This window comes from Chlorocebus sabaeus, chromosome 12 (assembly GCF_047675955.1).
Source record: "Chlorocebus sabaeus isolate Y175 chromosome 12, mChlSab1.0.hap1, whole genome shotgun sequence".
NCBI classification, from domain to species: Eukaryota; Metazoa; Chordata; class Mammalia; order Primates; family Cercopithecidae; genus Chlorocebus; species Chlorocebus sabaeus.
Window position 1 is genome coordinate 81,499,819 of NC_132915.1, and position 24,382 is coordinate 81,524,200.

General features: G+C 43.2%; 2 protein-coding genes across 4 annotated transcripts in view; one reads left to right on the forward strand and one right to left on the reverse strand.

Moving 5' to 3' along the window:
- Positions 1-14,844, forward strand: part of ZNF483 (zinc finger protein 483) — a 59,091-nt gene extending 44,247 nt beyond the window's left edge. Inside the window, exon 6 of the mRNA XM_073021844.1 lies at positions 14,600-14,844. Within this exon, the coding sequence (XP_072877945.1) occupies positions 14,600-14,649 (50 nt within the window). The 3' untranslated portion in view covers positions 14,650-14,844. The remainder of the gene's footprint in view (positions 1-14,599) is intronic.
- LOC103219015 (prostaglandin reductase 1) overlaps positions 592-24,382 on the reverse strand; it is a 34,337-nt gene continuing 10,546 nt past the window's right edge. For all 3 annotated transcript variants that reach the window (XM_073021847.1, XM_073021845.1, XM_073021846.1), the window contains exons 6-10: positions 20,095-20,212; positions 17,060-17,215; positions 12,934-13,042; positions 8,415-8,533; positions 592-850 (exon numbers count right to left, since the gene is read on the reverse strand). In XM_073021847.1, coding sequence (XP_072877948.1) covers positions 740-850; positions 8,415-8,533; positions 12,934-13,042; positions 17,060-17,215; positions 20,095-20,212 — 613 coding nt within the window. In that variant the 3' untranslated portion in view covers positions 592-739. The remainder of the gene's footprint in view (positions 851-8,414; positions 8,534-12,933; positions 13,043-17,059; positions 17,216-20,094; positions 20,213-24,382) is intronic.

Genomic DNA, 24,382 nt, shown 5'->3' on the forward strand with positions numbered 1-24,382 from the left:
GAGTCTCCTTTCTCAGCCTCCCAAGAGGCTGGGATTACAGGCGTGTGCCACCACGCCCAGCTAATTTTTGTATTTTTAGTAGAGATGGTGTTTCACCATGTTGGTCAGGCTGGTCTTGAACTCCTGACCTCGTGATCCGCCCACCTCAGCCTCCCAAAGTGCTGGAATTACAGGCATGAGCCACCATGCCCGGCTAACTGTTTTAAAATTTTATTTTATTTTATTTTAAGTTCTGGGATAATTGTGTGGGACGTGCAGGCTTGTTACATAGGTAAACGTGTGCCATGGTGGTTTGCTGCACCTATCAACCCATCACCTAGGTATTAACACCCGCACGCATTAGCTATTTATCCTGATGCTCTCCCTCCCCCACCTATGCTTCCACAGGCCCCAGTGTGTGTTGTTCGCCTCCCTGTGTCCATGTGTTCTCATCATTCAGCTCCCACCTATGAATGAAAACATGCAGTGTTTGCAAAACTTTCACACTTCAAAGCCATTAGTTTCTAACACAACTCAGAAGAAGCTGTAGTGAACAGTGAGGTGACTGGTTGTTGTTGACTGTGAGACTTCCATCCTCCATCACTAATTACATACGACTTAAATGTATTTTATTAAGTAGATCAAACTCATTACAAGTACTGTTTCTTAGACATTTAAGGTAGTATACATTTTTGCTAAATGGTGAAAAACAAATTAAGTAATCATTTAAATGGCCTCCAGATTCCATGTGTCCTTTTTTTCATACTTTCACTATTGTTTTCCCCAAATTATCTCCTTTCAGCATTCCCATAAATGCAGCTGGCATGTTTTCAAATCCTTCAATGATATATTCCTTGTCCTGGATTTTACCCTGTATCAAAGCAATAACAAATTTCAAAACTTAATTTAATATTCTCAATGATATACTGTTCTCATCCTAGCAACAAATGTATCAGGTACATCATTGGAAACCTTGAAAATAAGAGATGGAGGTCCTGTCCTCCATGAACTTGAAGTGAAGGGGGGGCAAGATCCACTTACACAGTACATGTAAAAGATTACAAAGTACACCTAAAAAGAACTTAATAATAAGTGTCAGATCATAGTGTGAAGTGTCATAAGGCAGCGATTAAGCAATTTCTTTTTCTTTTTTTTTTTCTTTCTTTTTTTTGAGACGGAGTCTCACTCTGTCACCCAGGCTGGAGTGCAGTGCTGCGATCTTGGCTCACTGCAAGCTCTGCCTCCCGGGTTCACACCATTCTCCTGCCTCAGCCTCCCGAGTAGCTGGAACTACAGGCACTTGCCACCATGCCCAGCTAATTGTTTTGTACTTTCAGTAGAGATGGGGCTTCACCGTGTTAGCCAGGATGGTCTCCATCTCCTGACCTCGTGATCTGCCTGCCTTGACCTCCCGAAGTGCTAGGATTACAGGCGTGAGCCACCGTGCCCAGCACGATTAAGCAATTTCTAAGTAAGCTGCATAGTAAAGTTTAATAACACAATGATCTCAGAGGAGGTGGCAATAGACAGAGAAAGGAGCACCCTTCATTACCTCTGGTCCCTGAAGAGGCAGGTACTATTCAGGAAATATAAATGGCAGGACACTCTAATAATCTGTCTCCCCTTTAAGCCTAGGTTCTTTCAACATGTGTTTAACCTTTTTCTGGGAGTGTGGGAAGGAAGGGTTCATGTTAGTGAGGAAGGTTCTTCATTTCTCTTTCTACTACAAGGCACAGCCTACTAATGGGAACTAATTTCCATTTTCAGATTTTTTAAGGGGTCTTATATAGAGACCTGAGTTACCTGGTACAAGCTTTTCCCTAATGCATTTCAGTGATGGCTTAGCACTCTTTATGGATTTATAGACAAGATTATTTGCTTGAAGTCAGTCAATTACAAAGTAGGGAAACTGAGATTTAAACTTTTATTATTATTATTATTATTATTATTATTATTATTATTATTATTCTGAGACAGGGTCTCACTCTGTCACCCAGGTTTGAGTGCAGTGGCACAATCATAGCTCACTGCAGTCTCAACCTCCTGGGCTCCAGTGATCCTTCCACCTCAGCCTCCTGAGTAGCTGGGACTACAGGGATGTGCCACAATGCCCAGCTAACTTTTTTAGTTTTTGTAGAGACAGGGTCTTGCTAGGTTCACCCAGGTTGGTATCAAATGCCTAGGCTCAAGTGATCCGCCCACCTCAGCCTCTTAAAGTGCTAGGATTACAGGCATGAGCCACCGCTCCTGGCTGAGATTGGAACTTCTGACTCGAAAGCCCCGACTCATTCTTGTTCTTGAAGAAGAAAGGAATCTGGATAGGGTGGAAAGGTAGAATCCAGTTCAGAGGTTAAAAATAGAGAACAAATACTGTTATGGACTGAATTGTTTGCCCCCAATCCAAATCCATATGTCTAAGTCTTAATCACCAGTGCCTGACAATGGGACTGTATTTGGAGATAGGGCTTTCAGAAAAGCTAATTAAGAGGCCAGGCACAGTGGCTCATGTCTATAATTCCAGCACTTTGGGAGGCCGAGGCAGGTGGATCACCTGAGGTCAGGAGTTGAAGACCAGCCTGGCCAACATGGCGAAACCCCGTCTCTACTAAAAATACGAAAATTAGCCAGGCGTGGTAGTGGCGCCTGTAATCCCAGCTAGTTGGGACACTGAGGCAGGAAAATTGCTTGAACCTGGGAGGCAGAGGTTGCAGTGAATGGAGATCACACCATGGCATCCCAGCCTAGGCAACTAGAGCGCAACTCTATCTCAAAAAAAAAAAAAAAAAAAAGGTAATTAAGGTAAAACAAGGACATACAGGTGGGCCTTAGTCAATATGACAGGTGTGCTCATAAGGAGGTTAGGACACAGACACACAGAGAGAAGGCCACGTGAAGATGCGGGGAAAAGGAAGCCATCTACAAGTCGAAACAAGAAAGGCCTCTAAAGAAACAACCCTGCTGACACCTTGATCTTGGACTTCTAGCCTCCAGAACTGTGAGAAAATAAATTTGTTGTTTAAGCCACCCAGTCTGTGGCACTTTATTTGGCAGACCTAGCAAACTAATACAAATACTAATGGAAAATGTTAATAATAGGGGAAATTAGGGTATAGGAGGCAGGGTATACGGAAGCTCTCTGTACTATCTTCCCAATTTTCCTATAAATCTAACACTTCCATTTTTATTTTTGTTTTTGAGACAGGGTCTTGCTCTATTGCCAAGGCTGGAGGACAGTGGCGCATTCAGAGTTCACTGCAGCCCTAGAACTCTTGGACTCTGGTGATCCTCCCACCTCAGCCTCCCGAGTAGCTGGGACTACAGGTGTGCACCACTGCACCCAGCTGATTTTTTTACTTTTTGTTTTTTGTAGAGTCTCATTATGTTGCCAGGGCTAGTCTCGAACTCCTGGGCTCAAGCAATCCTCCTTCCTCACCCTCCCAAAGTGCTGGGATTATAGGTATGAGCCACCACACCCAGCCTAAAACTTTTCTAAAATAAAAAGTGAATTTTAAAAAATAAGGAATGAGATTAAAAAGGGAGGATGAGAAAGAAATTAGGCCAACTCACAACTTAAAACCCAACTAGGGCCGGGCGCCGTGGCTCACGCGTGTAATTCCAGCACTTTGGGAGGCCGAGGCAGGAGAATCACTTGAGGTCAGGAGTTTGAGACGAGCCTGGCCAACGTGGTGAAACCCCGTCTCTACTAAAAATACAAAAAGTTAGCCAGGAGTGGTGGCAGGCGCCTGTAATCCAGGCTACTCGGGAGGCAGAGGCGGGAGAATCACTCGAACCCAGGAAGTAGAGGTTGCAGTGAGCCAAGATCGCGCCAGTGCACTCCAACCTGGGCGACAGAGTGAGACTCCATCTCAAAAAAAAAAAAAAAAAAAAAAAAAAAAAAAAAAAAAAAGACAACTAACTATGATCAGCTTCACTTTGTTAGAGGGAAGCACTGGGGACACCAGCACAGTGGTTTCCTGTTGTCAACTGTGATCACGGATGGGCTCCATTAGATTTCACCAACCAGGACAACCTAGATTCAGCTTTTTGCAGCACCCTGGAGAGAGCCCAGCCCGGCACTCCAAGTGCTAGACTGGGAAGAGCGCCAAGCTCCAGTGGCTGCCGGAGGAGCAATCTATTCCTTTGAATTGGGAAATGATCACTGGCCAGGGATTAGGAAGTAGGTATCATTTTTCCCCTGTAAAACTAAAATAATGTAACTTGATTGTTCAGATTTCTGTTGACTAAAACTTTACATGGTGTAAGGTTTGAAAATTATTATAGCACAGGACTAGCGGATTGTCTTCTTTGCTACTTAGAACCTGGAAGAGCCATGGCACACGTATGCTCCCCTCTAACATTCATTTATTCAGCAATATTTATCCAGTGCCTACGTTGCTTCATCTACTCTTCTGGGCACTGGAGATACACCAGAAAGCAAAATGTATGAACATGCTGTCTTCATGGAGGTTACATCCTCAAGAAGGGAGATGGGCAATAAATATAAATGAATAAGTGAATTATAGTATATATTATGTAAAAGATGATTAATTGCTATGGATAAAAGTAGGATAGGGGCTTGGGCAACATGGTGAAAGCCCATCTCTATGAAAAATACAAAAAAGTTAGCCAGGTGTGGTGGCACATGACTGTTGTCCCAGCTACTCAGGAGGTTGAGGGGGGAGAATCACTTGAGCCTGGGTGAAGGCTGCAGTGAGCCACGATTGCGCCACTGCACTCCAGTCTGGGTGTCTGAGTGAGACCCCGTCTCAAAAACAAACAAAAAAAAAAACAAAAAAAAACAGGGGCTGTGGGATATGGAGGATCAAGAATGAAGTGGGAATGCAACTTACAATAGGGTCATTTAAAAAGTTGCCTCACCCAGAAGGCACTCCCTTTTTTTTTGTTTTGTTTTTTTGCTTTGTTTTTGAGACAGAGTTGTGCTCTGTCACTGGGCTGGAGTACAGTGGCACAATCTCGACTCACTGCAACCTCTGCCTCCCAGGTTCAAGTGATTCTCCTGCCTCAGCCTCCCGAGTAGCTGGGACTATAGGCGCATGCCACCATGCCTGGCTAATTTGTGTATTTTTAGTACAGACGGGGTTTCACCATGTTGGTCAGGATGGTCTCGATCTCTTTGCCTTGTGATCCGCTTGCTTTGGCCTCCCAAAATGTTAGGTTTATAGGTGTGAGCCACCATGCTGGTCGAGAAGGTACTTTTTAGCAAAGACTTGCAGGATGTGAGAGAGTTCAGCAAGCAGTTATAGAGCGGTGGAGTGGTGGAGGAGACTGGGAGAAGTAAACAAGGCGGTGAATACTAAGAAATGAAATCAGAGAGAGATCAGGGGTCAGATTTTGTGTAAGCTTGCTGAATATTCGCACTTTGGTTTATGCTAAGTGAAATGCAGAGCTTTGCGTGGTTTAGATCATAAGAACGGCAGGATTTGATTCGTGCCTTAACAGATCGCTATGGCCACCACATTGGGAATTGTCTATAGGGGTGTGAAGATGGGAGTCCAGATAGAGTCCACTACTGCTGTGGGAAGTCAGGGACCCCAAACGGAGGATCCGACTGGAGCCGTGGCAGAGGAACATAAATTGTAAACATTTCATTTTAATATGGACATTTATCGTTCCCAAATTAATACTTTTATAATTTCTTATGCCTGTCTCACTTTAATCTCTTAATCTTGTTATCTTTGTAAGCTAAGGATGTATATCACCTCAGGACCATTGTGATAATTGTGTTAACTGTATAAATTGATTGCAAAACATGTATGTTTGAACAATATGAAACCAGTGCACCTTGAAAAGAACAGAGTAACAGTGATTTTCAGGGAACAAGGGAAGACAACCATAAGGTCTGACTGCCTGCCGGGTTGGGCAAAATAGAGCCATACTTTTCTTCTTGCAGAGAGCCTATAAACGGATATGCAAATAGGGAAGATATTGCTAAATTGTTTTCCTAGTAAGGAATATTAATAATTAATACCCTGGGGAAGGAATGCATTACTGGGGGGAGGTCTATAAACGGCCGCTCTGGAGTATCTGTTTTATGCAGTTGAGATAAGGACTCAAATATGCCCTGGTCTCCTGCAGTACCCTCAGGCTTATTGGGGTGGGGAAAAAACTCCGCCCTGGTAAATTTGTGGTCAGACCGGTTCTCTGCTCTTGAACCCTGTTTTCTGTTGTTTAAGATTTTTATCGGGGAGGGGGGAGGGGGGAGGGATTGCATTGGGAGTTATACCTGATGTAAATGACGAGTTGATGGGTGCAGCACAGCAACATGGCACAAGTATACATATGTAACAAACCTGCACATTGTGCACATGTACCCTACAACTTAAAGTATAATAATAATAAATAAACTAAAAAAAAAAAGTTTACTGAGATATAAAAATATTTCCTAAATAATAATAAACATAAAATATACTGGTTAAAAAAAAAAAAAAAAAAGATTTTTATCAAGATAATACGTGCACAGGCTGGGCGCGGTGGCTCAAGCCTGTAATCCCAGCACTTTGGGAGGCCGAGATGGGCGGATCACGAGGTCAGGAGATCAAGACCATCCTGGCTAACACAGTGAAACCCCGTCTCTACTAAAAAATACAAAAACCTAGCCGGGCGAGGTGGTGGGCGCCTGTAGTCCCAGCTACTCGGGAGGCTGAGGCAGGAGAATGGCGTAAACCCGGGAGGCAGAGCTTGCAGTGAGCTGAGATCCGGCCACTGCACTCCAGCCTGGGAGGCAGAGCGAGACTCCGTCTCAAAAAAAAAAAAAAAAAAAAAAAAAGATAATATGTGCACAGCTGAACATAGACCCTTATCAGTAGTTCTGATTTTGTCCTTGTCCTGTATCCTCAGAAGCATGTGATCTTTGTTCTGCCTTTTGCACTTTGAAGCATGTAATCTTTGTGACCTACTCCCTGTTCATACACCCCTTCTCCTTTTAAAATCCTTAATAAAAACTTGCTGGTTTTGCAGCTCAGGTGGGCATCACAGTCCTACCCATATGTGGTGTCACCCCCAGTGGCCTAGCTGTAAAATTCCTCTCTTTGTCCCAGTGGCCCAGCTGTAAAATTCCTCTCTTTGTACTCTTTCCTTTTATTTCTCAGCTGGCCAACACTTATGAAAAATGGAAAGAACCTATGTTGAAATATTGGGGGCGGGTTCCCCCGATACACTACAAACATCCAGGCTAGATGGCACAGGGACCAGGGTGGTAGCAGGGAGGTGGGAGAAGTGTTCAGATTCTGTATATATTTTGAAGATAGAACCACCAGAATCTCCTTAGAGATTAGACATGGGTACAAGAGAAAGACATCAAAGATGACTCCAAGGTTTTTGGATTGAGAAACTAGAAGTATAGAATTGTTATAACTGAGATAGTAAAGTTTGAATATGGAGCATGTTGAGTAGGAAAGATCAAAACATATTTAGCTTTCAAGATGTTATGTCAGAGATGTGTATCAGGCATCCAGGTGGACATACTAATCTAGAGTTAAGAGGAGAGCCAGGCTGGAGATAGAGCTGGGAGCTCCCAGCATGCTGAGCCCAGATGAGCTAACTAAGGGACAGCTCGAGTGTGGATAGACAAAGAGAAAAGGCCCAATGACCAAGACCTGGGGCACTCTAATATTTATTTGGAGAAAAGAAAAGCGAGCAGGAGTCTGAGGAGGACCCATCAGTCAGGAAAACCAAGAGTTAAGGGAAGCCAAGGGAAGAAAGCATATCAAGGAGAGAATGATCACTATTAAATATTTCCCATAGCCAAGTGAGGCTAAGAATCAACCAGTGGACTTCACTATGTAAGGGTCCCCTGTGACCTTGACAAAAGTTAATTTTGGCCAGGTGTGGTGGCTCACATCTGTAATCCCAGCACTTTGGTAGGCTGAGGAGGGCACATCACTTGAGACCAGCTTGGCCAATATGATGAAAACCTGTCTCTACTAAAAATACAAAAAGTTAGCTGGGTGTGGTGGTACACACCTGTAGTCCCAGCTACTCAGGAGGCTGAGGCATGAGAATTGCTGGAACCCCGGAGGCAGAGGTTGCAGTGAGCCGAGATTGCACCACTGTACTCCAGCCTGGGCAACAGAGTGAGACTCTGAAAAGCCTGATATGTGGGTTTCAGGAAGAATGGAAAGAGAGGAACGGCAGACAGTAAGTGTAGACAGCACTTCCGGGTATTTTGTTATAAAAGAGAGAGAAGGGAAATGGACCTGCATTTGCAGTGGAAATGAACTTTAGAGAGGGTTGTTTTGTTTTCCTTTCAAAGCTGGGAGAAGTAAGAATATTTATATTCTAAGCACAAGGACCCAATAGGGAAAAACGGATGATGCGGCAGAGAGAGGGAAGAATTGCTGGAACAAAAGCCTTGAGAGGCAAAAGGGAATGGGACCTAGTGTACAATTGGAAGGGGTGGCTCCGGAGCTCCTTACCTCTGAGACCCATTTCAGCAAGTCCTTCAGAGCTTTTTGGCGGACATCTCCTTGCCAGCGGTAGACGACAAAGCCTTGTATGTGAAGCTCCTGAAAGATAACAATCTCTGGGGGTGGACCTGTGAAGAGAAGGGCACATTTGGGCGGCAGGATCCAGGGAGGTGGTTGCAGTGAAACAAGTAGTACAGGTCACTGTCACTACACTTGGTGCTTGGAGTTTCCTGGTGCTTCTCTCATTCTGTTTCCTCACTCCTTTCTGATCCACGGGACTGCTGGCCCATCAACATGCACTCTGCAGCAGGCAGAATAATGGCTCCAAAGATGTTCATATCCAAAAACCCCAGAACCTGATACCTTACATGGTAAAAAGGACTTTGCAGATATGATTAAGAACCTTAAGGGGGACGCGGTGGCTCACGCCTGTAATCCCAGCACTTTAGGAGGCCAAGGCGGGCAGATCCACAAGGTTAGGAGTTCGAGACCAGCCTGGCCAACATAGTGAAACCCCCATCTCTACTAAAAATTAAAAAAAATAAAAAAAATAAAAAAATCCAGGCATGGTGGTGGGTGCCAATAATCCCAGCTACTTGGGAGGCTAAGGCAGGAGAACTGCTTGAACCTGAGAGGTGGAGGTTGCAGTGAGCCAAGATTGTGCCACTGCACTCCAGGCTGAGTGACTGTATGAGACTCTGCCTCAGAAAAATAAAAATAAAAAAAGAACCTTGAGATGGGAAGATTATACTCCACTATAAAGATGGACCCAACACAATAGCAAAGGTCTTTGTAAGGGAATGAGGGACATAGGAAGGTTATAGTCAGGAACGGAATATGGGGTGATAGAAGCAGAGATGAGAGAGAGGAGGAGGAGGAAGATCCTATGCCACTGGCTTTGAAGACAGAGGAAGGGGCCACATGCCAAGAAATACAGGCAGCTGCTAGAAGCTTGAAAAGGCAAGGAAACAGATTCTCCTCCAGCGTCTTCAGAAGGAATGCAGCCCTGCCAACCCACTTTACTTTTAACCTCCAGACCTCTCAGAATAAGTGTGCGGGGTCGGGTGCATGGCTCATGCCTATAATCCAGCATTTTGGGAAGCCAAGGCAGGCAGACCACTTGAGGTCAGGAGTTTGAGACCAGCCTGGCCAACATGGTGAAACTGTGTCTCTACTAAAATACAAAAATTAGCTGGGTGTGGTGGCACATGCCTGTAATCCCAGCAACTCAGGAGGCTGAGGCAGGAGAATCGCTTGTAGCTGGGAGGGGACTGCAGTGAGCTGAGATTGTACCACTGCACTCTAGCCTGGGTGACGGAGCGAGACTCAGTTTGAAAAAGCAAAAAAAAAAATTTTTTTAGGTTTTTTTTTTTTTTTTTTTTTTTTTTTTGGGTCAGAGATGAGGTCTCACTCTATTGCCCTGGTTTGAAACTCCTGGGCCAAGCAATTCTCCTGCCTCGGCCTCCCAAAGTATGGGGATTACAGGCATGAGCCACTGCACCTGGCTAAGAATTGGTATTTCTAATAAGCTCCCAGGAGATGGTGATGCTGCTGGTCCTTGGCCCACACTTTGAGAACCAGCACCCCAGACAAAGCACACAGCTCTCCTGCAGCCTGTGAAGAAGGTACTCCCATTCTGTGTGTGAGGAAGAAAAAGTTTTTTGGTTGCCTAGTTGATTTTCCCAAGTGTCCTAATTGACTAGAAACTGAGAGAATGACACCTGAGCATGGGCTTTCAAGTTCAGGAAGTCAGGCGAAGATGCCTAGGGAATATCAGAGCCAGCTGTGCTAAGACGAGTGGTGGAATCTAGCTTCAGCATCGTTGACCACTGGCACCACTCAGCCTAAAGTTCCCACTGACTACTTTGAGGAAAGTAACATTAGCAGTTGGAAATATGAAGCTTTGTCCTGAACCAAAAGAAACTAATGCAAGAGAATGAGACAGAAAGATTGTTTCTTCAGAAGACCCACGTCAACTATTCTTTGTGAGTGAGCGATTGGAACTCTCACTTCCTCATCTTAAATGAAAATGGGCTGGGCATGGTGACTCATGCCTTTAACACCAGCACTTTGGGAGGCAAGGTGGGAGGATCACTTGAGCTCGGGTGTTCAAGACCAGCTTGGGCAACACAGAAAGACCTCATTGCTTCTAACAAAAATAACAATTGGCCAGGAGCGGTGGCTCACGCCTGTAATTCCAGCACTTAGGGAGACCTAAGGAACTGGATCACGAGGTCAGGAGATCAAGACCATCCTGGCTAACACGGTGAAACCCCATCTCTACTAAAAATACAAAAAATTATTCAGGCGTGGTGATGTGTGCCTGTAATCCCAGCTAGTCGGGAGGCTGAGGCAGGAGAATCGCTTGAACGTGGGAGGCAGAGGTTGCAGTGAGCTGAGATCGCGCCATTGCACTCCAGCCTGGGTGACAGAGTGAGACTCTGTTTCAAAACAAAACAAAAAACAATTATCCAGGTATGGTGGCACATGTCTGTAGTCTCAGCTACTTGGGAGGCTGAGATGGGAGGATCACTTGAGCCTGGGAGGTGGAGGCTGCTGTGAGTCATGTTTGTGCCACTGCACTCCAGGCTGGGTAACAAAGGGAGACCTTGTCTCAACAAACAAACAAAAACTCCAGTCTGGGAAACAGAGTGAGACCTTGTCTCAAAACAAACCAACCAATAAAGGAAAAAGCAAAATGAAAGTGAAATGCTGTTTCTGGGTTTGTGCGTGTTGATGAGAATGTCGGTTTTTGTTTTCTTACTGAGAGCAAAAAAGCAAATGTGACATTAAACATGGAGGAAATCATTGCTTGCCTCTCAGCTATCCTAACACTGGAATATGTTAGAATTTCTGGGAATCTGTGGCAGGGCAGAATTCCATCTGATTAAAATGGAATGGACAAGGCCAGCTGACATCTCAAAGTGCTGTTTGAGCAGCTGAGCTTCCAAAGACTAATTGCTAAAAAGACTAGGTCGAGTTACTGTATCCAAAATAGCTGGCTATTCCTAATTGGACTGTGGTTAAGAAAAGGCCTCCTGCAGCTTTGCTCAGTTGGCAGGCAGACAGTTTCCCATGATTCCAGCTTAGCACCAGTTAGAAAATTATAGGGGGGAAAAAAGTCCCTAACAGTAAGATTGCCAAGTAAATCTGGAGTTACCTTCTGGTAATGGTTTTGATTTTTCACAACCTAAGAGGGAGTCAACAAGTTGCCCTTTGTCAGCCCCTTCCTTTGTAGCCCCCTCATCTCCATACGGTTGTGGGGCGGTTAACTAGTGGGGCCATAAGGTTTCATTCCCTTTAGTCAAGCTCATCATAGAATAAATAACCAATTGATTTATGGTTGCCTGGATCCTGATTAGAGTCTGGAACATTCCTTTTTTCCTTCTTTCTCCTTTTTTTGGGGGGATCACAGGTAATTTGTGATCTCTCTTAATAGCACAGGATCATTGTAGCAGAAACAGACTCTAAATGAGGCGCTTAGAAGACTGGTCTTTGTTTTGACTCTGTTGCCAATAGGAGTTAAAGAGTCTCTGGTCCTCTCGGCCATTCATCTCCCCACCTGTAAAACGAGAGGCCTGTACAAGGCATCTCACAGGACAGGGATTTAATGAATATGGTTCTCTGGTTGATACTGCGTTTGGACCTCAGAGTGTGGAGTGGGAGGGGCGTGGTTTCAGCATAAGAGACTAGGGAGTGGGGAATGCAGTTCATGGCAGGGCACCAGAGAAATAAAACAAGGACACTCGAGGAATAGAGGGAAGCTGCTGCTGCCTTCCTGTTTAGTGGCAATTGTCAGCCTGCTGAGGCCAAGGTGCCCTACTGCTCCAAGAAGCACTGCCCAAGATTTCTGAAGGACATGGCAGCCTGCCCTTCCCTTCACCCACAGCAAGTCACCCTTTATTCCTCTCGCACCTTCAGCAATGTCTCTGATATCCAGAGGAGCCTGAATATTTTACCAGCCAGACCAAGGTGTGCTGTTTCTAAATCAAATCATCACTGTCTTTTTACAACTTTGCATTAAATGATAGGTAAAAACTAAAACTTTTAATAACTGTTTCTTCTATATATGTAGATCCTGCTATTTCTCTATATAAAAAATCAAATATAAGCTGATTTAGCACAAAATATATGAAATTGTTGTTGTTTTCATTATTTTGAGACAGGCTCTCACTTTGTCACCCAGGCTGGGGTGCAGTGGCACGAACACAGCTCACTGCAGCCTCAGCCTCCCAGGCTCAAGCAATCCTCCCACTTCAGCCTCTTGAGTAGCTGGGACTACAGGTGCACACCACCACGCCCAGCTTAGTTTTGTATTTTTTGTAGAGATGGCATTTTGCCACGTTGCCCAGGATGGTCCCAAACTCCTGAGCTCTCACAAAGTGAGACTCTATCTTAAAAAAAAAAAAAAAAAAGAATATATGAAAATCTTTCTAATAATTTCAGAGTCACTGGCCTATGGCATATCTGTGAATTTTCTCCTTGTCCAGCCTTGTGACATGTGGGATCGTGCGCATGTGCTCATTACCTGGGGGGAGTGGGCCGGTTCTGTTATATGTAGAGATGGCTCCACATATGGCAATCCTTCCAAATTTCTTCATCTGGCCAATAACAGTGTTTGAAAACTCTCCACCTACCTAAAGAGACAGGAAATACAAAACCAAAGGCAAAACGTTAAATCGTCTAAATACTAGAGATTCAGGAAAATCATTGAATCACAATCATTATTTTAAAATACTCATTTTAGCAGCAACAAAACTGATTGAATGAGCCCAACTGTGCAGAAGGTTGCAATGAGAAAAAGACATTAGAAACAGGCATTTTCGGCCGGGCGTGGTGGCTCACACCTGTAATCCCAACACTTTGGGAGGCTGAGGCGGGTGGATCACCTGAGGTCAGGAGTTCAAGACCAGCCTGGCCAATATGGTAAAACCCTGTCTCTACTGAAGATACAAAAAATTAGAAGGGCATGGTTGCGGGCTACCCTTAATCCCAGCTACTTGGGAGGCTGAGGCAGGAGAATTGCTTGAACCCGGGAGGCAGAGGTTGCAGTGAGCTGAGATCACACTACTGTACTCCAGCCTGGGCAACAGAGCAAGACTCCATCTCAAGAAAAAAACAAAAAATAAATAAACAGGCATTTTCATTTGACTCTAAGACCATACCGTTTTTAACTTATACATTTTACTTTATTATATATTGAGGTTCTCTGATCAGTCCAATAACCTCATTGTCTTATAATTTAAAGGTATGGAAAAATACTCAAAAGGTGTATAAAGAACAAAACTGGAAGACTGGCATTTTTCAATTTCAAAACTTAATACAAAGCTAAATTAATTAAGATAGGGTGAGAATAGAAATATAGATCAATGTAACTGAATCACGAGTCCAAAAATGAACCCTCACATTTATGATCAATTGGTTTTCTACAGAAGTACTAAAGCAATTCAACAGAGGAAAAATAGTCCTTTCAACAAACGGTGCCTAACAACTGGATTTCCACATGGAAAATAATGCAGTTGGGCCTCTTCCTTATACTACACACAAAGATTAACTTAAAATGCATGGTAGACCTGAATATAGGAGCTAAAATTATAAAACTCTTAGAAGAAAACACAGGAATAAATCTTCATGGCTCTGAGAAAGGAAAAGCCTTCTTAGACATGACACCAAAAGCTCAAGGAACAAAAGAAAAATAGATTAATTGGGCGTCATCAGAATTTAAAACTTTTCATGCTTCAAAGAATACCATCAAGAAAGTGAAAGCCAGCCTGGGCAACATAGTGAGACTCCACCTCTACAAAAAAAAAAAAAAAAAAAAAATTAAAAATTAGAAATTAGCTGGGTATGATGGTGCATATCTGTGGTCCCAGCTACTTGGGAGGCTGAGGCAGGAGGATTGCTTGAACCTGGGAGGTCAAGGCTGTAGTGAACTGTGATCACACACTGCACTCCAGTTTGGGAGACAGAGTGAGACCTAGTCTCAAAACAAACAAACAAACAAACAAAGGGCAAAAACAAAAACAGAAAGAAGGTTAAAGGCAATTCACTGAATAGGAGAAAATATTTGCAAGCCATACAGAGTTGGTCCTCATTATTAGTGGACTTCATATTTGCATATTGTGAACTACTTGCTAAAATTGTATTTGTAACCTCAAATCAGTACTCACTAAGCTTTCCCTGGTCACTTGCAGGCATACATGGAGCAGAAAAAAAGATGCAGATATTCTGTGAGGCTGAATAAGGCCATGCTCTGCCTTCTTGTTTCAACTGTTACACAGAGAAGACCAGAGGATGAGGCCACTGCAGCATAGTTCAAGAGGCTCTGGTTCTGGGAAGAGTTGGATGGGGTATGAGTCCCAACTCTGGGGGTATTAGCTAGTGGGGTGGCCACAGGCCTTTTGTCTTTCATAAAATAAAACCATAAAATAAAATTGAACTTCCTTTTGTCTTGCATAAAATAAAAGCTACTGGGATGAGTTGTTTTAAGGATTTAAGATTATAGTCTATGTGAGATATGTACATACATGTACATATTTCCCCTAGAAGCAATGGTTCAGCTTTGGTGGTGACCTTATAGAACATAAATATTGCAAATAATGAAAATCCACTGAATCTAATAAGGGACTTGTAAGATGTACAGAACTCTTGGCCAGACGTGGTGGCTCATGCCTGTAATCCCAGCGCTTTGGGAGGCCAAGGCAGGTGGATCACCCGAGGTCAGGAGTTCGAGACCAGCCTGGCTAACATGATGAAACTCCATCTCTACTGAAAATACAAAAATGAGCCGGGTGTGGTGGCTCATGCCTGTAATCCCAGCTACTCAGGAGGCTGAGGCAGGAGAATCACTTGAACCCAGGTGGCAGAGGTTGCAGTGAGCCAAGATCGCGCCACTGCACTCCAGCCTGGGTGACAGAGCAAAAATCTTTGTCTCAAAAACAAACAAACAAACAAACACAAAAACAAAACTCTTACAACCTCACAAATAACCTAACTGAAAAATGGGCAAAGGTTTTGACCTGACGTTTCTCCAAAGAAGATATAAAAATGGCAAATACATACAGTGAAAGATCCTCAATATTGTTAGCCATAGGGAAATACAAGTCAAAATCAAATCACAATGAAATATCACTTTGAACCCAGTAGGATGGTTATAATAAAAAAGACAGACAATAGCAAGTGTTGGTGAGTATGTAGAGAAGTTGGAACCCTCATACACTGCTTGTGGTAATGTAAAGTAGTGTAGCCACCTTGCAAAAGAGTTTGACAGCTCCTCAAAATGTTAAACATGAAGTTATCATATGACCCAGCAATTTTACTCATAGGTATATACTTAAAAGAAATGAAAACATCCGCACAAAAACCTCTGTGTGAATTTTCATAGTAACATTATACATCATAGCCAGAAAGTACAAGCTAATACCCATCAGGCTGGGTGTGGTCGCTCACGCCTGTAATCCCAGCACTTTCGGAGGCCGAGGTGGGAGGATCCCTTGAGCCCAGGAGTTCCAGACCAGCCTGGGCAACATGGCAAAACCCCATCTCTCCTAAAAATATATAAATTAGTTGGGTGTGGTGGCACAGCCATATAGTCCCAGCTACTTGGGAGGCTGAGGTGGAAGGATTGCTTGAGCCAGGGAGGTCGAGGCTGTAGTGAGCCATGATCACACCACTGCACTCCAGCCTCGGTGACAGAGTGAGACACTGTCTCAAAAAACAAAAAAAGGGAATAAAGCACTGATAAATTCTACAATATGGATGAAACTTGAAAACATTTTGCTAAGTGAAAGAAGCCAGTCATCAGAGACCACTTTTAGTGGGGAGGAGGGTGGGTAATGGAGAGTGACTGCTAATGAGTAGCGTTTTTTTGGGGGGTGATGAAAATATTCTTAAACTGGTTCCGCGATATTGTCAACATAGTAAAAATCATTGAATTCTACACATTAAATGAGTGAATTACATGGTAGATGAATGCTATCTCAATAAAGCTGTTTTTTAAAAAAGGCATATATACTTTCTTCATGTATCCCAAATGGAAACTCTAGGAACATATTTCCTTGTATCAGCGGTCCTCAACCTTTTTGGCACCAGGAACCAGTTTCATTGGAAGACAATTTTTCCACCGACTGTTGGGCGGATGATTTCAGGGAAGATTCAAGTACATTGTGTTTATTGTGCACTTTCTTTCTATTCTTATTACAATGTAATATATAATGAAATAATTATACAACTCACTGTAACATCGAATCAGTGGGTGAGTTTTCCTGCAACTAGACGGTCCCATCTGGGGGTGATGGGAGACAGTGACAGATCATCAGGCATCATCAGGCACCTGAGTAGGGCGATCCCCATAAGGAACCCACAACCTAGTTCCCTCACATGCGTAGTTCACAACGGGGTTTACACTCTTACGGGAATCTAAAGCCGCCGCTGGTCTGACAGGAAGCGGAGCTTAGGCAGTAATGGGAGTGAGGGGAGGGGCTGTAAATACAGATGAAGCTTTGCTTGCTCACCTGCTCCTCACCTCCTGTTGTGCATCCCAGTTCCTGATAGGCTATGGACCACTGACTCCATCCATGGCCCCGGGGTAGGAGACTCCTGCCTTATATAGTACTTCATTAATAAATCAGATATTAAGTCCAGTTTGTACTTACATTATCAAAATAACAATCGTAACCATCAGGAGAGGCTTTCTTCAAGGTTTCTTCCAAAGACTCTACTGTCTTGTAGTTAAAGACAACATCAAATCCAAGCTTTTGAAGGTAGGCAACCTTTTTATCAGACCCTGCTGCTGCAACAACTTTGCAGCCCTAAATAGAAAAAAACAAAACAACAACAACAACAACAAAAAAGGAAACCATGAATAAGCCACAAGCATGGACCATGGACCAACACCACTTTCCTGGTCCAGCACACCTAGGTTCCCTAAGAACACTCTCCTAGGTGCTGAGCCACATATATAAGGAATACCATAATGGGCCAAAAGATCCCTCCTCCCTGGACCATCCTACAACTCAGCTTCAGCTTGCTTCTGACCACCCAGCAGGTCTCTTCTGTATTTATTTGGTTCATAGTTCCACCAGCTGGTTTAACAACCGATGCATTTGACTTCCTTGGTTCTTGGTTTCTGGGCTTCTCTTCCTGCAATGCAGTATATGCCACCTCTTGGTACGGTCATTCTTCAGACTATTATTTTGTCTCAGCTCTGTGACTCCCACATCACAAACGGTCCTCCTGGTAACTGCCCCCTTATCCTTTCTTGATTTTTTAGATGTTTATATTTTTTTGAGACATGGTCTCACTCTGTTGCCCGGGCTGCAGTGCAGTGACACAAACATGGCTCACTACAACCTTGACCTCTTAAGCTCAAGTGATCCTCCCACCTCAGCCTCCTGATTAGCTGGGACTACAGGTGCATGCCACTACATCTGGCTTATATTGTTTAAATTTTCATAGAGACAGTGTCTCACTATGTTGCCCAGGCTGATCTTGAACTCCTGGCTTCAAGTGATCCTCCTGCCTCGGCCTCCTAAAGTTGTGGGATTACAGGCATGAGCCACGGCACCAGGCCCTTTGATTTAGTCCAAAGCACCAGACGAGACGCTTCCTAATCCCAGAGCAGCTAGGAAGCATTCTGAAAAGCACTTTCAGGATGAGACTACAGATTATATTGGCTCATAGAAACTATTGCAAGAGAGCCATCCTTGGTCCTTTTTCCTTCTAAGACTATGGACTATCATAGGATGATCTCTTGTACTCTCAAGACCTCCTTTATGGAGATTATTAATTAATCTATTAATTCTATCTATTAATTCTAACCCATTTTTCTCTCCTGAGTTCCAAATCAGTATTTCCAACAACCTTTAGATGTCCTCACAATTGGATGTCCTATAGGTCCCTCATAATTAGTGTGTTCAAAAGGGAATATACTTTTTTCCTTCCTTCTTGTTTCTTTTCTATCCACTATTGCAGAGTAGGATACAACTCAGTTATCCAAACCTGAAGCATGACTCAAAGGAGAAGCTTTCCTTTGTCTTATGATCCACATCCAGTCACCTGGTTTTCTTCCTCTTTTTAAATCAAACACCCTTAAAAGCTGACTCTGGGCCAGGCGCGGTGGCTCATGCCTGTAATCCCAGCACTTTGGGAGGCTGAGGCAGGCGGATCACCAGAGGTCAGGGGTTGGAGACCAGCCTGACCAACATGGAGAAACCCCGTCTCTACTAAAAATACAAAAGTAACCAGGTGTGGTGGCGCATGCCTGTAATCCCAGCTACTTGGGAGGCTGAGGCAGGAGAATCGCTTGAACCCAGAAAAAAATAACCAATAAATGAAAAACAAAGTAAGATAATATAAATATGACCAAACATTCCAGTTATGATAATTAATATGAATGGCTTAAATATAACTATTACAACACTGAGACTTTCAGATGGGTTAAGAATTAAATGCAAATAGCTGCATTTTACAGAAACACACATAAAATGGACAGAAAGGTTGAATATAAAAGAATAGGTTTAAGCGCAGGTTCTATCAAACTTATGGGATAAAAGCCCCTTATGGCTTTAATAGGATATTTGAAATTGGAATATTTAGAAATAATCCTGATTCATTTTGTAATTTTAGCATAATCCAAGCTTAGCTAAATTCCAGAAGAAAAAATAAACTTTAAACCAAATTCACTTGTGAATATAGATGCAAAAATTCTATTTTAAATGTTGTTAAGTCAATTACAAAGGTATAAGCCCATAATATAGCGTACACAGGTAAAGATTATTCTGGAAATGTTACAATGGTTCGACATTGGAAAACTAATACAATTCATTCACTGAAATGTGAACCTGATAAATGTTGCAATAGCATTTGATAAAATTTAATATCTACTCCTATTTATTTACTTACTTAAATAAATTATTCTACAACTTCTATGGTAGCCTCATATTTGTATTCCAAGCTCCCATTAGCACTGGAGACCAGTCCAAACCCTTGGCCGTTGGTTGTAGCCCTGTACTCATCTGTACTCCATCTAACTTGTCCCCTAGGACCTAGGTCCTGAATCCTGCATCCCAGCCTTGGGCAAAGGATCAGTCAAGACGCATCGCCTTCCCACTATGTAATAACAAATCCCTACTGTGTCTGAGTTGTCGCCTACTCTATACACTCACCATCAGATTGGATCCCTTGAGCAGACATCTGCCTGAATTAGAGCCAATGTTTCCTTGTCCTAGGTACTGCCAGGAGTTAGTTCCCAAGCCATGGCCCCACTGCTCTGGGCTGAATGCCCATTTCTTTCTAGTACAACAGCCTTTGCAGTGGGGCCCCGTGGGTGATGACTCTTAGTTGGCTGATCTCAAGTCCCTTCTTCTATTGCTAAGGACAATCACGAAAAAAGAAGATTAAACTGTAGCGATAGAATGTTCAGTAGAAAATATGAAAATGATTAATGCTGATAAACTCACTACTGTAGACAGAGGCCATTTCTGACTTGATTGTCTGCAATGTTATTAAATAACAATGTTCAGCTTATCTTTGGTCTAGTTTTCCTCATTCTTCCAATTTCTCAATCTCCAACTTCTAAAGAAGACCAATGGACTATAAATTCCTTGAGGTCAAGGAATATCTGCTGTGTTCACTGTTGCATTCCCAGTGGGTTTAGAATAGAGGCTTGTTACTGGAGAAAGGCACTTACCTTGAGCTTCGCAATCTGCCCCACAACAGAGCCCACAGCTCCAGCTGCTGCATTAACCATCACTGTTTCTCCACCCTTCACACCACAGATGTCAAGTAGGCCAAAGTAGGCAGTCAGGCTAAAGGAAGAAAATTAAGTATATATGAATAGAGTTGTTTCTTTCCTCTATAACTCATTTATATGTATCTTGAAGGCCTTCTCAATGGTCCAGTGCCATAGGTCTGAGTAAAAGACAAAAATATAGGAAATAAATATTGCCAGTCACTGTTGCTTTACTTCCTCCATCTCTACTCTCAGATAGGAATAAAAATGATGTGAACTAGGGAGGGAAGGGAGAGTTGGCTAGGGGCTGTATCCTGTCCTTTCACAGGCCAAATTTCAGGGACAAAAGATAGATCATCTTTCTCAAACTTTGGGGATTCAAGAAGAGAGAGCTATGTATCATTCCCATGTAAGTTCTATGGAGATGATGAGCTTCATGGGAGAAGCCCCATGTTATCATGGTGACATAGCCACAGATAGCTACGATGTGTGATATTAGGCATGAGAGGGTCACAGGGAGCATCTGGAGCTTTCCATGGCTCCAAAGTGGTATGGAAGACCTTCCAGAATTTCCTGTATTACCCTAAGTGAGATGTCAAAGTTAGCTTGCAGGAAAAGAGCTACTGGACATACAAAGATGCAGCACTGGCAGTACTGATGGGGACTGGGTGAAGACACCACCACACCTCTTTGGATTGTGAGTTTGGAAGGTGATAGGATTGAAGACTCTCTTCACCACCAAAGTTTCCTCGTGTATCCCTTCACCTCTTCTCCCCTACACCTGGTTCACAGTCCAGAGGGAATGATGGATAACAGAGGAGAACAGAGAAGAAAAGCTCTCATCCGTAGAGGGTGCAAGGCAGGCAGGAAACACCCAGAAGTGCTGGAATTGTTTAGTGCCCACTAATTTCACGGAAGATGGTATTAAGCATCCTCTACTTTCACAATGATGTCCTTGGCAGTGGCAATTTTGAGGAGTTCAAATTCAAAGTGAAATATGAATTTGGGGTACCTAGGAGTTGTTTTTGTTTAGAGGCTGATCATTTGACGGTATATATGTATCTCCATTTCATTCCTCAGAAAACCTTCAAAGTGTAAAAAAGGAAGGGGAAGGAAGGGTGGGAAGAAGGAAGGGGGGAAAAGATCTCAAAACTTAGAGAAAGGAAGTAACTTTGAGCAGGAGACCAGCTTAAGACCAGTACAGATCGAGATCAAGAAGTTGTTGTTGTCCCTCTTCTACTGACACTGAACTTGTATTATCCTTGGAGCTTTGCAACAACCCCAGGGAGAAGAAAAAAGAAATCCTGAGTTTTATATTTGAAATGATGTGAGAAATCACTGAATTAACTGAGGTTTCCTCTTTTTACACCAGCCAAAAGGAGGGGTTGAGATAGAAACGAAATTCAGTAGTGGAAAATTTTAAGCTATATTTTTGCAGCTCTGGATCTTAGCCAATAAAATCCGGACCCATTATAGTGATTGTTAAGGCACTTGCAGAATTTCAGACAAATTCATGTAAAGTTATTTCTGCATTAAAAAAAAAAACAAAACAACTACATGTTGACATTACTTAGCTCATACAGCCTCTGACTATATTTGGGGCCCATGAGAGGTTGGCATTGAATAGAATGCAGTGACAGGCGCAGGCACAGGCAGCACTTTTTCCGAGAATTCAAATATCTCCCTTAACACAATGTTTTTCAGAACGGCGGGGCAGCACCAGGTGTCTCAGAATCACCTGAATTTTTTTTTTTTTTTTTTTTTTTTTTTTCCAGACAGAGTCTGGCCCTGTTGCCCAGGCTGGAGTGCAATGGCGTGATCTCGGCTCACTGCAACCTCTGACTCCCAGGTTCAAACGATTCTCCTGCCTCAGCCTCCCCAGTAGCTGGGTTTGCAGGCATGTACCACCACGCTCAGCTAATTTTTTGTGTCTTTAGCAGAGACGGGGTTTCACCATGTTAGCCAGGCTAGTGTCGAACTCCTGACCTTGTGATCTGCCCGCCTCTGCCTCCCAAAGTGCTGGAATTACTGGTGTAGGCCACTGTACCCGGCTGAAATGTTTGTTTAACATTTAGATTCTCAGGCCTCACCCTAGACCCACTGATTCAGAAATAATCCAAATGTTAATAAGACTCTAGGTGATTCTTATGAATGCTAGCAATTCAGAACTACTCCCTTTACAAAAAAAAACTTTTTGAGACAGGGTCTTGCGCTGTTGCCCAGGCTGGAGTGCAGTGGTGAAATCACAGCTCACTGCAGCCTAAACCTCTAGGGCTCAATCGATCCTCCCACCTCAACCTCCCAAGTAGCTGGGACTACAGGCACATACCACCACACCCAGCCAATTTCTGAATTTTTTTTAGAGACAAGGTCTCACTATGTTGCCCAGACTGGTTTCCAACTCCTTACCTAAGACGATCCTCCTGCCTCAGCCTCCCAAAGTGCTGGAATTACCAGCATGAGCCACCATACCTGGCTGGGATGGGTCAACTTTCAAGAATGCTAGCACTTCTGATATAGATTAAAAGAAAAGTTGAACTTTGAAATCTAGGGTGTCTTTTAGCTGTCCAGACTCCACAGATTTAACATTCCCCCAAAGTTTTGCATCTTTTCCTTCAATTAAGTTGGAAGAGCACATGTATTCATGTATTTGCTCTCCAAACTACTGATTCTATTACGTCCTTCTTAGTCCAAAGTACAACATTCATTTTCCCTCAAGGCTTTCTTTACTTTTGGCTTTCTTCATCTTATCTCCATTTTACTTTATTTTATTTTATTTATAATTTTTTTTTATTATTTTTTGAGATGGAATCTCGCTCTGTCACCCAGGCTGGAGTATGGTGGTGCGATCTTGGCCCACTGCAATCTCCACCTCCGGGGTTCAAGCGATTCTCCTGCCTTAGCCTCCTTAGTAGCAGAGATTACAGGTACATGCCACCATGCCTGGCTAATTTTTGTATTTTTAGTAGAGACATGTTGGTCTCTACATGTTGGTCAGGCTGGTCTCGAACTCCTGACCTCGTGATCCACCTGCCTCGGCTTCCGAAAGTGCTGGGATTACAGGCATGAGCCACCGTGCCCGGCCTCCATTTTATTTTAAAAGGAGATAATGTTTGGGAAAGGCTTTGTATATCTTAGATCAGAATATCTAATTGAAAGCCTACTCTGGAAATATCTAGAAGGTATATTGGGAGAGGGGGATGCTGGTTGTCACAGGTGGAATAAGTCAATCAGAAAGTATAACCTCTGCTTCTGTTTTGGGGTTAGGTGAACTGGCCCAGAAAACTCTGGCATTAGCAAAGAAGACCCATCCCATTGGTCAGTGACTCATAATGACAGGAATTCTCATTGAAAGGGTGATGTGTTGCCAGAGGATTCTTAGAAATGGGCATGTATGACTCCTCACCTCGGTCACTGAGAACCACTGTTGATTGTTTAGAGTAAACGTGCATTAACATGCACTCCTTAGTGGCTTGGATCAGATGAATAAGAGATATACACGAGTGAATAAATCACCTTTTCTTTCAGGAGTCAGGATCTCCTAATATATTACAAATTACCTTCTCAACAACCAAAGTTTCCTCATGTCTGCCTTCACCTCTCCTCCCCTACACCTGGATCTCAGTGCAGAGGGAAGGATGGGTGGGATAACAAAGGAAGAGGAAGAGCTCTCACCCATAGAGGGTACAGGGAAGGCAGGAAAGAACAAGTGCTGCAATTGTTTAGTGTCCACTAATTGAATGTAAGAAGGTATTAATTTTAGTAAATATTAATTACTAAAATATTTGTTCATGCCAGGCATGGTGGGTCTAACTGAAATTTTGTATCCTCTGACCAACATCTCCCCAACCCTTCAGCCTCCCGGCCCCTGGTAACCATCATTCTACTCTCTAATTCTATGAGTTCAACTTTTTTAGATTCCACATTTAAGTGAAATAATGCGGTATTTGCCTTTCTGTGCCTGGCTTATTTTACTTAACAAAAAGTCCTCCAATGTTGTCACAAATGTCAAGATTTTCTTCTTTTTTAAGGCTGAATAGTATTCCACTGTGTATATAGACCATGTTTTCTTTATCCATTCAGCCATTGATGGACACTTAGGTTGATCTTCCTGCTTAGTCCTGCCGTCTTCTCTAATCAGCCCCTGAGCCTATCATGCATGGCATATCTTCCTGTTGACCAAGTTCTGAACTAACTATTTTGGAAAACCAGAGTGTCAGACATTCAAACAAATGGAATATATTCA